Source organism: Salmo salar, chromosome 02 (genome assembly GCF_965601325.2).
Source record: "Salmo salar chromosome 02, fSalSal1, whole genome shotgun sequence".
NCBI lineage: Eukaryota > Metazoa > Chordata > Actinopteri > Salmoniformes > Salmonidae > Salmo > Salmo salar.
The window spans coordinates 87,000,944-87,013,633 of NC_138292.1; the positions used below are offsets into that span (position 1 = coordinate 87,000,944).

Genomic DNA, 12,690 nt, shown 5'->3' on the forward strand with positions numbered 1-12,690 from the left:
TCCAATCAGCAGAGGGCGCTGTGGGTCTTTCAGGCAAGTCTGCCAGAATGTGACGTGGTGGAGAATTGGACTCTTCTTTAAACAACAACAGCTAGTCGGTCGTCACTAGTTACCACAGTCACAAAGTCATAATTATGGCTAAACCTCGCTCAATTCTCAATTCTACAACTTCTCTTATTAAAATCAGATTTTTAAACCTAACCTTATTTCTAACTTTAAATAAAGACCAAAAATGTAGTTTGTTTCCATATATTTTTACGATGGCCAATGTTGACATTGTGGCTGTGATAACTAGTGACAAGCCAACTAGTCAGCCATGTTCTTTTATAGTTCAATGATAATGGTCAGCCACTTCGGTAGCTTGCTAGCTGAAACATTGAAGCTCTAGACTCGTTCATGTATATTATCCACTGTGTTTTAAACTCACCTCTGTCGTCTAGCTAGTTATCCCATTTAATTTCATATTTACGTTGTTGTTATTAGTCAGCTAACGTAGTTGGCTGGTTAAGTTCACTAGCCTAGCTAACTAACAGCTAGCTAACTGTTAGCTAACATCCCCGACCATGAGTTCACTAAGCTACTCTCCTCCTGCTAAAGAAGAGGAGATCTGCTGGACGGAGAAAGAGGGTCTGTGGCTGAACGTTGTCGTGAAAGAAGAGGAGGAAGAGGAGGATGTCACAGTAACAAAAGAAGATGAAGATGTTGTAGTGAAAGAAGAAGAGGACGAGAAAGAGGAGGATTCAGATTTTGGAGAGGAGGGAGAGATAACTGGTATATTGGAAGAAGAGGAGGAGGATCTGATTAACACCAGTAAGTAACTTACTGTATTAAACCCGATGCACAATGCAGTTGTTGAACTAAAGGGCAAGGTCACACAGTAACAGTCACACTCCCACAATCAAATCAGATATTTTTGTTTGTTACAATCAGGGCCAAGTCTTGGTCTTGTGACTAGACGTTGTATTGCTGCCTTTCGGGGGGTTGCACAATTTGACAACTGGAAAAGGGAAAATGTTAAATTGCACCACCATCTAACCCTGCACCTATACACTATCCCCCAAAACCCACCACCCAATCCCAATACTTTGGCCCTAAATTACATTTACATTTTAGTCATTTAGCAGACGCTCTTATCCAGAGTGACTTACAGTAGTGAATACATACATTTCATACATTTAAAAAAAAAAATTGTCCTGGCCCCCCGTGGGAATCAAACCCACAACCCTGGCGTTGCACACACCATGCTCTACCAACTGAGCCACAGGGAAATTAACATTTTTATTTATTTAACCTTTATTTAACTAGGCAAGTCAGTTAAGAACAAGTTATTATTTACAATGATGGCCTACCCGGCCAAACCCGGAGGACGTTGGGCCAATTGTGATTCGCCCTATGGTACTCTTTATCACGGCTGGTTGTGATACAGCCTGGAATCGAACCAGGGTCTGTAGGGACACCTCTAGCACTGAGATGCAGTGTCTTAGACCGCTGCACCACTTGGGAGCCAGGCCATCCCACTACTTTGGCCCTAAAGGATCCTACACCAGGCCATCCCACTACTTTGGCCCTAAAGGATCCTACACCAGGCCATCCCACTACTTTGGCCCTAAAGGATCCTACACCAGGCCATCCCACTACTTTGGCCCTAAAGGATCCTACACCAGGCCATCCCACTACTTTGGCCCTGAAGGATCCTACACCAGGCCATCCCACTACTTTGGCCCTAAAGGATCCTACACCAGGCCATCCCACTACTTTGGCCCTAAAGGATCCTACACCAGGCCATCCCACTACTTTGGCCCTAAAGGATCCTACACCAGGCCATCCCACTACTTTGACCCTAAAGGATCCTACACCAGCCCATCCCACTACTTTGGCCCTAAAGGATCCTACACCAGGCCATCCCACTACTTTGGCCCTAAAGGATCCTACACTAGGCCATCCCACTACTTTGGCCCTAAAGGATCCTACACCAGGCCATCCCACTACTTTGGCCCTAAAGGATCCTACACCAGGCCATCCCACTACTTTGGCCCTAAAGGATCCTACACCAGGCCATCCCACTACTTTGACCCTAAAGGATCCTTCACCAGTCCATCTACCTGGGGGGATGGAACCCCATCTCTCAAAACAATAAAGAAAGGCTAGTCAAGAGAGCATCTTTCAGCTGTCCTTTTGCATTTATTGATGGGAAGAAGATTGGATTGCCAGGATGTCAAGTGAATGTCTGATTCTGACTTGAGACTACTGACTGACTTAAACGCTGTGTTCTCAGGTATATTGCTATATTGCTACAATCAATTGAAATCGTTGTGGTCCTACTCTTTGTAAGTCAAATGAAAACGCTACCAGTTAGCTAAATTACTCCTGAATAAGTCCCTTGTCATTATTACATTCACACTGTTTTCTATCACCCGGTTCTTAAATGTTGTGAAAACAGGATTCATCATATTGATCACAACTACCTCGGTTTACAGCCTGGTCTCACAGACTAGACGTAACATAGTAAAAATAAATCCGGGACACTCAAATACTGAACAAAAATATAAATGTAACATGCAAGAATTTCAACAATTTGACAGAGTTACAGTTCCTATAAAGAAATCAGTCAATTGAAATAAATTCATAAGGCCATAATCTAGGGATTTCACATGACTGGGCAGGGGTGCAGCCATGGGTGGGCCTGGGAGGGCATAGGCCCACTCACTGGGGAGCCAGGCCCAGCCAATCAGAATACGTTTTTTTCCCACAAAATGGCTTTATTACAGTCAGAAATAGTCCACAGTTTCATCAGCTGTCTGGGTGGCTGGTCTCAGACGGATGTGGAGGTCCTGGGCTGGCGTGATTGCATGTGGTCTGCGGTTGTGAAGCCTGTTGGACATTCTACCAAATTCTCTAAAATGACGTTGGAGGAGGCTTATGGTAGAGAAATGAAAATTAAATTCTCTGGTTTTGGTTTTGGTAGACCTTCATGCAGTTTTGGTAGACCTTCCTGCAGTCAGCATGCCAATTGCCTTCAAAACTAGAGACATCTGTGGCATGTTCTGTCAACTGCACATTTTAGAGTGACCTTTTAATGTCCCCAGGACAAGGTGCACCTTTAGAGACATTTAGAGAATTTGGCAGTACGTCCAACCAGCTTCACAACAGCAGACCACGTGCAACCACGCCAGCCCAGGACCAACTCACATCCGTCTTCTTCACCTGTGGGATTGTCTTAGACCAGCCACCCGGACAGCTGATGAAACTGTGGGTTTGCACAACCAAAGAATTTCTAAACAAACTGTCAGAAACCATCTCTTGGACGCTCATCTGCGTGCTCTTCGTCCTCACCAGGGTTTTGACCTGACTGCAGTTTGCCGTCGTAACCGACTTCAGTGGACAAATGCTCACCTTCGATGGCCACTGGCATGCTGGAGAGGTGTGCTCTTCACGGATGCGTCCCAGTATGGTGTCGGGTGGGACAGTGGTTTGCTGATGTCAAGAGTGCCCCGTGGTGGTGGGGTTATACTATGGGCAGGCATAAGCTACGTAAAGCAAACACAATTGCATTTTAAGCAAACACAATTGCATTTCGATGGCAATTTGAAAGCAAAGAGATACCGTGACGAGATCCTGAGGCCCATTGTCGTGCCATTCATCCGCTGCCATCACCTCATGTTTGAGCATGATAATGCACAGCCCCATGTCGCAAGGATCTGTACACAATTCCTGGAAGCTGGAAATGACCCAGTTCTTCCATGGCCTGCATACTCAACAGACATGCCACCCATTGAGCATGTTTGGGATGCTCTGGATTGCAGTGTACAACAGCGTTTTCCAGTTCCTGCCAATATCCAGAAACTTCGCACAGCCATTAAAGAGTGGGGGAACATTCCACAGGCCACAATCAACAGCCTGATCAACTCTACATTTTAGTCATTTAGCAGATGCTCTTATCCAGAGCGACTTACAGTAGTGAATGCATACATTTCATACATGTTTCTTTTTTTCCCCCGTACTGGTCCCCCGTGGGAATCGAACTCACAACCCTGACATTGCAAACACCATGCTCTACAGATGCATGTCTGTATTCCCAGTTGTTAAATCCATAGATTAGAGCCTAATGAATTTATTTCAATTGACTGATTTCCTTATTGAAACTGTAACTCAGAAATGATTGCATGTTTATTTTTGTTCAGTATATACAATATATATTTAACCAGTTATTCATATCACTGTATTTTGGTTTTCTTATTTTTTTGTTATTTAGCAGACACTCTTATGCAGAGCCATTTACAGGAGCAATTAGGCTTAAGTACCTTGATGTGCCCTTGAGCGACAGATTTGTCACCTAGTCTACTCTTGGATTTGTACCAGTGACCTTTCGGTTACTGGCCCAACGCTCTTAACCGCTAGACTACCTGCCTAGAGGTAATGCAAAAACAATGCACTAAATGTTGCATCTCTAAATGCTAAGGGGTTTAGAGATAAACATGCTAATGCAGCTGGGGTTGTTCTCCAGGAAGAACCCCACTCCTGTGATTTCAGATTCAACGTTTTGGAAATCCCAATGGGTAAAATTCTGTTTTATTATAGTCACAGGTATAATCACTCAGCTGGTACTTTGATATTGCTTCATAATTGTAAAAGGCGATATTTCTGACTCTTCTGAGTCCAGAGATGGGATATATTGATCTCCACAAGAATGCTGGTTTTATTATGTGTATGGGTACAATTCTCACACCTCAAACCAATACTTTATTTTCTGATCTTGCTGATAAGCTTACTGAGCTGCAAAACAAGTATACAAATTAGAGGTCGACCGATTATGATTTTTCAACGCCGATACCGATTATTGGAGGACCAAAAAACTGATACCGATTAATCGGCCGGTTTTCAAAAAAAAAAGATTATTATATGTATATATTTTTTTATGTATTTATTTATTTGTAATAATGACATTTACAACAATACTGAATGAACACTTATTTTAACTTAATATAACACATAAATACTATCAATTTAGCCTCAAATAAATAATGAAACATGTTCAATTTGGTTTAAATAATGCAAAAACAAAGTGTTGGAGAAGAAAGTAAAAGTGCAATATGTGCCATGTAAAAAAGCTAACGTTTAAGTTCCTTGCTCAGAACATGAGAACATATGAAAGCTGGTGGTTCCTTTTAACATGAGTCTTCAATATTCCCAGGTAAGAAGTTTTAGGTTGTAGTTATTATAGGAATTATAGGACTATTTCTCTCTATATGATTTGTATTTCATATACCTTTGACTATTGGATGTTCTTATAGGCACTTTAGTATTGCCAGTGTAACAGTATAGCTTCCGTCCCTCTCCTCGCTCGAACCAGGAACACAACAACAGCCACCCACGAAGCAGCGTTACCCATGTAGAGGAAGGGGAACAACTACTCCAAGTCTGAGCGAGTGACGTTTGAAACGCTATTAGCGCACACCCGCTAACTAGCTAGCCATTTCACATGGGTTACACCAGCCTAATCTTGGGAGTTGATAGGCTTGAAGTCATAAACAGCACAATGCTTGAAGAATTGCTAAGAGCTGCTGGCAAAACGCACGAAGGTGCTGTTTGAATGAATGCTTACGAGCCTGCTGCTGCCTACCATCGCTCAGTCAGACTGCTCTATCAAATATCAAATCATAGACTTAATTATAATATAATAAACACACAGAAATACGAGCCTTAGGTCATTAATATGGTCGAATCTGGAAACTATCATTTCAAAAATGAAATGTTTATTATTTCAGTGAAATACGGAACCGTTCTGTATTTTACCTAACGGGTGGCATCCCTAAGTCTAAATATTCCTGTTACATTGCACAACCTTCAATGTTATGTCATAATTATGTACAATTCTGGCAAATTAATTACGGCCTTTGTTAGGAATAAATGGACTTCACGCAGTCCGCAATGAGCCAGGCGGCCCAAACTGCTGTATATACCCTGACTGCTTGCACGGAACGCTAGAGAAGTGACACAAATTCATGTTAGCAGGCAATATTAACTAAATATGCAGGTTTAAAAATACATACTTGTATATTGATTTTAAAGAAAGGCATTGATGTTTATGGTTAGGTACATTGATGCAACGAGAGTACTTTATTTGCAAATGCCTTGTTAAATCATCACCCGTTTGTCGAAGTAGGCTGTGATTCGATGAGAAATTAACCTGTTAGGGCTAGGGGGCAGTATTTGCACGGCTGGATAAAAAAAATGTACCCGATTTAATCTGGTTACTAATCCTACCCAGTAACTAGAATATGCATATACTTATTATATATGGATAGAAAACACTCTAAAGTTTCTAAAACTGTTTGAATGGTGTCTGTGAGTATAACAGAACTCATTTGGCAGGCAAAACCCTGAGACATTTTCTGACAGGAAGTGGATACCTGATGTGTTGTATTACCTTTAAACCTATCCCATTGAAAAACACAGGGGCTGAGGAATATTTTGGCACTTCCTATTGCTTCCACTAGATGTCACCAGCCTTTACAAAGTGTTTTGAGTCTTCTGGAGGGAGATCTGACCGAACAAGAGCCATGGAACGATGATGGCCCATTAGACACCTGGCGCGCGAGTTCATGTTGGGTACCCTCGTTCCAATACGTTATAAAAGAGTATGCATTCGTCCACCTTGAATATTATTCATGTTCTGGTTAAAAAAGGCCCTAATGATTTATGCTATACAACGTTTGACATGTTTGAACGAACGTAAATATATTTTTTCCCCTCGTTCATGACGAGAAGTCCAGCTGGCTTAGATCATGTGCTAACAAGACGGAGATTTTTGGACATAAATGATGAGCTTTTTTGAACAAAACTACATTCGTTATGGACCTGTGATACCTGGAAGTGACATCTGATGAAGAGAATCAAAGGTAATGGATTATTTACATTGTATTTTCGATTTTAGATCTCCCCAACATGACGTCTAGTCTGTATCGCAACGCGTATTTTTCTGGGCGCAGTGCTCAGATTATTGCAAAGTGTGATTTCCCAGTAAGGTTATTTTTAAATCTGGAAAGTTGATTGCGTTCAAGAGATGTAAATCTATAATTCTTTAAATGACAATATAATATTTTACCAATGTTTTCTAATTTTAATTATTTAATTTGTGACGCTGACTTGACTGCCGGTTATTGGAGGGAAACGATTTCCTCAACATCAATGCCATAGTAAAACGCTGTTTTTGGATATAAATATGAACTTGATAGAACTAAAAATGCATGCATTGTCTAACATAATGTCCTAGGAGTGTCATCTGATGGAGATTGTAAAAGGTTAGTGCATCATTTTAGCTGGTTTTATGGTTTTGGTGACCCTGTCTTTGACTTGACAAAACATTACACACAACTCTTGTAAATGTACTGTCCTAACATACTCTAAATGTATGCTTTCGCCGTAAAACCTTTTTGAAATCGTAAAACGTGGTTAGATTAAGGAGATGTTTATCTTTCAAATGGTGTAAAATAGTTGTATTTTTGAAAAATTTGAATTTTGACATTTATTTGGATTCAAATTTGCCGCTCTTGAAATGCACCTGCTGTTGATGGAGTGCACCACGGGTGGCACACTAGCGTCCCACCTAGCCCCAAGAGGTTAACAGGCACCGCATCGATTATATGCAACGCAGGACACGTTAGATAAACTAGTAATATCATCAACCATGTGTAGTTAACTAGTGATTATGTTAAGATTGATCGTTTTTTATAAGATAAGTTTAATGCTAGCTAGCAACTTACCTTGGCTTCTTGCTGCTCTCGTGTAACAGGTAGTCAGCCTGCCATGCAGGCTCCTCGTGGAGTGCAACATAAGGCAGGTGGTTAGAGCTTTGGACTAGTAACCGGAAGGTTGCAAAAAACAAATCCCCGAATCCCCCCTGAACAAGGCAGTTAACCCCCGTTCCTAGGCCGTCATTGAAAATAAGAATGTTTTCTTAATCTGACTTGCCTAGTTAAATGAAGGTGTAAAAAAAAAAAAAAGGATTACCAATTGTTATGAAAACTTGAAATCGGCCCTAATTAGTCGGCCATTCCGACTAATCAGTCAACCTCTAATACAAATGCATGGCTGATAATAGCTGGAGACTTCAATGTAACACCTGACAACTCTTTAGATTTACACCTAGAATAGCTCAGAGATCTCAGAATAGTGACGTCACCTCATTTTGCAGCAAACATGACAGAGGTTGATACATGGCGTTTCTTTAATACAGTGATCGATAGATGGTGTTTCTTTAATACAAACTGAAATGAATATACTTGGTGAATGACGGTAAGATCCAAAATGGATGTGTTTCTCATTTCTCCCCCCACTTTTACAGAATGTACAAGAAGTAAGTCATAAAGCTCCATTGACTGATCATCAAATTATATTAGTGAACTTATAACCTCTGGAAACGTCATAATTCACTCCTAAATGATCCAGTCTTTAACATGACCATAAAGAGCTTAATCAGGGACTAGTTTCATTCAAATGCTATAGAACCAAAATTTGGGAGTAATTGGGAAGTATATTTACATTTAAAGTAAGATCTATCGGCAGTAAATAACTAAGGAACTAGAAATGTTTGCAAAGAAGATGCGCTTTTGAATAAATGTAATATTTTTTTTAGGAAACGGATAGCCGTCAATACGTGAACTATTTATTTGAAGTTTTTGTTTATACATTTTAAATATTTTTTTCAGCTTTTTAAATAAATACCTGCAGTCAAATTGTCAGGGTTCATACATATTTTGACATTTGGAATTTCATTATATTTTCATTACTTTTAACCAGATCTCCGTGGCCAACAATTGTCTCTACGAATGTATAGAAAAGTAAGAGTGGTATGGACACCATGGGAGGCTGCTCTCTGATCCCATGTACAAGCTCAATATATCAAAGGTCACATGGCTATGGTAGGCTACACATCTTTTTATTCAGATGAAGCAAGCCCACACATTTTCTGACTAGCATTTATTGAGTTGCAATGTCCAATACGTTGGATGCCCAAATCAACTGGAAGTATATACAAAACAAGTTTTGAGCTGGCTACCTAGTTAGTCTGTTCTCTATCATATTCTATAAACTTGTCCTACCTGCTGCTGCTGTCCAACTGTCTCTCTCTTTCCTTGAGCAACGGCCATCTTTCTTTCTTTCTTTCTTTCTTTCTTTCTTTCTTTCTTTCTTTCTTTCTTTCTTTCTTTCTTTCTTTCTTTCTTTCTTTCTTTCTTTCTTTCTTTCTTTCTTTCTTTCTTTCTTTGAGCAACGGCCAACTCTCTCTCTCTCCCCCCCAAAATGTTTTTTTCCTGTTCCGGTTGTCCCCAGTCACGTGGTGTTTGTTCACAAACACACAACAACTAGAGACCGGAGCCTTGTGAGTCACTCACTGTTACCGGTAGTCCCCAGTCACGTGGTGTTTGTTCACAAACACACAACTAGACACCGGATCCTTGTGAGTCACCCACTGTTGTGCAACATGCGCCAGGTGATCTAGCTACAGTATGGAATTCCTAACTAAATGTTTGCCATGCTAGATATCTTATAACTTAAGTCAACTGTCTAAAATGTGTTAGATGCTCTGCAGTTGTTCATGTTTGGTTTACTAATTTAGTAGCTAGTTAGCTTAGTGGGTAGCTGCTTCCAAAATCAAGCTTAGCAGAGAATCCCCTCCTGGATCAATATTTGTTTTGTGCGTGCAGCAAACTGAGTAGCATTTTTTAGTTACTTGTTTAACTTTATGAACTGAGATATCTGGCCTCCAAATAGTTGAGTTGCTTATATAACTTTATGAGCTGGGATATCTGCCCTCCAAATAGTTGAGTTGCTTATATAACTTTGAGATTTAGCAAGTGACATCAATAAGGATCATATCTTTCACCTGGATTCACCTGGTCAGTCTGTCATGGAAAGAGCAGGTGTTCCTAATGTTTTGTACACTCAGTGTATAAAGTCTTCTGTCCCTGTAAGTTCACATGTGGAACTGCATGAAATGTGTTTTACTTTCCAGTCATTTAGAAATGTGATCCTTATGTCCCACATTGTCCTCTTTATTAATAGAAATACTCATATACAGTATAGTATTAGTTTAAAACTAAAATGGACCAATCCTGGATCGCTCCCTGTATTATCAGCCACTGAAATAGGAGAGTCTTTGTCCCCTCTCTGTTTGTCTACTCAACCCAGAGTGAAACCAAAACACCCCATGTAGCCCATGGCAACCTGATGACTCAGAGTCACGTCATAAACAAGTACAACGGCCACAGTGGGGGGAAAAACAACTGCTGTTCACCATCTGGGACCATTCAACAGTCTAGATTTACCAGGTTATTACTAAATAAACTGTTCACCATCTGGGACTATTCAACAGTCTAGATTTACCAGGTTATTACTAAATAAACTGTTCACCATCTGGGACCATTCAACAGTCTAGATTTACCAGGTTATTACTAAATAAACTGTTCACCATCTGGGACCATTCAACAGTCTAGATTTACCAGGTTATTACTAAATAAACTGTTCACCATCTGGGACCATTCAACAGTCTAGATTTACCAGGTTATTACTAAATAAACTGTTCACCATCTGGGACCATTCAACAGTCTAGATTTACCAGGTTATTACTAAATAAACTGTTCACCATCTGGGACCATTCAACAGCCTAGATTTACCAGGTTATTACTAAATAAACTGTTTACCATCTGGGACCATTCAACAGCCTAGATTTACCAGGTTATTACTAAATAAACTGTTCACCATCTGGGACCATTCAACAGTCTAGATTTACCAGGTTATTACTAAATAAACTGTTCACCATCTGGGACCATTCAACAGTCTAGATTTACCAGGTTATTACTAAATAAACTGTTCACCATCTGGGACCATTCAACAGTCTAGATTTACCAGGTTATTACTAAATAAACTGTTCACCATCTGGGACCATTCAACAGTCTAGATTTACCAGGTTATTACTAAATAAACTGTTCACCATCTGGGACCATTCAACAGTCTAGATTTACCAGGTTATTACTAAATAAACTGTTCACCATCTGGGACCATTCAACAGCCTAGATTTACCAGGTTATTACTAAATAAACTGTTCACCATCTGGGACCATTCAACAGTCTAGATTTACCAGGTTATTACTAAATAAACTGTTCACCATCTGGGACCATTCAACAGTCTAGATTTACCAGGTTATTACTTCTAAATAAACTGTTCACCTTCTGGGACCATTCAACAGTCTAGATTTACCAGGTTATTACTTCTAAATAAACTGTTCACCTTCTGGGACCATTCAACAGTCTAGATTTACCAGGTTATTACTAAATAAACTGTTCACCATATGGGACCATTCAACAGTCTAGATTTACCAGGTTATTACTAAATAAACTGTTCACCATCTGGGACCATTCAACAGTCTAGATTTACCAGGTTATTACTAAATAAACTGTTCACCATCTGGGACCATTCAACAGTCTAGATTTACCAGGTTATTACTAAATAAACTGTTCACCATCTGGGACCATTCAACAGTCTAGATTCACCAGGTTATTACTAAATAAACTGTTCACCATCTGGGACCATTCAACAGTCTAGATTTACCAGGTTATTACTAAATAAACTGTTCACCATCTGGGACCATTCAACAGTCTAGATTTACCAGGTTATTACTAAATAAACTGTTCACCATCTGGGACCATTCAACAGTCTAGATTTACCAGGTTATTACTAAATAAACTGTTCACCATCTGGGACCATTCAACAGTCTAGATTTACCAGGTTATTACTAAATAAACTGTTCACCATCTGGGACCATTCAACAGCCTAGATTTACCAGGTTATTACTAAATAAACTGTTCACCATCTGGGACCATTCAACAGTCTAGATTTACCAGGTTATTACTAAATAAACTGTTCACCATCTGGGACCATTCAACAGTCTAGATTTACCAGGTTATTACTTCTAAATAAACTGTTCACCTTCTGGGACCATTCAACAGTCTAGATTTACCAGGTTATTACTAAATAAACTGTTCACCATATGGGACCATTCAACAGTCTAGATTTACCAGGTTATTACTAAATAAACTGTTCACCATCTGGGACCATTCAACAGTCTAGATTTACCAGGTTATTACTAAATAAACTGTTCACCATCTGGGACCATTCAACAGTCTAGATTTACCAGGTTATTACTAAATAAACTGTTCACCATCTGGGACCATTCAACAGTCTAGATTTACCAGGTTATTACTAAATAAACTGTTTACCATCTGGGACCATTCAACAGTCTAGATTTACCAGGTTATTACTAAATAAACTGTTCACCATCTGGGACCATTCAACAGTCTAGATTTACCAGGTTATTACTAAATAAACTGTTCACCATCTGGGACCATTCAACAGTCTAGATTTACCAGGTTATTACTAAATAAACTGTTCACCATCTGGGACCATTCAACAGTCTAGATTTACCAGGTTATTACTAAATAAACTGTTTACCATCTGGGACCATTCAACAGTCTAGATTTACCAGGTTATTACTAAATAAACTGTTCACCATCTGGGACCATTCAACAGTCTAGATTTACCAGGTTATTACTAAATAAACTGTTCACCATCTGGGACCATTCAACAGTCTAGATTTACCAGGTTATTACTAAATAAACTGTTCACCATCTGGGA

At 39.8% G+C, this 12,690-nt stretch overlaps 1 protein-coding gene across 1 annotated transcript in view; it reads left to right on the forward strand.

Annotated features, from left to right (window-relative positions):
• The first annotated feature begins 286 nt into the window (after window positions 1-286).
• The window catches only part of LOC106593733 (uncharacterized), a 50,541-nt gene continuing 38,137 nt past the window's right edge, over window positions 287-12,690 (forward strand). The window contains exon 1 of the mRNA XM_014185113.3: window positions 287-810. Coding sequence (XP_014040588.3) covers window positions 564-810 — 247 coding nt within the window. The 5' untranslated portion in view covers window positions 287-563. The remainder of the gene's footprint in view (window positions 811-12,690) is intronic.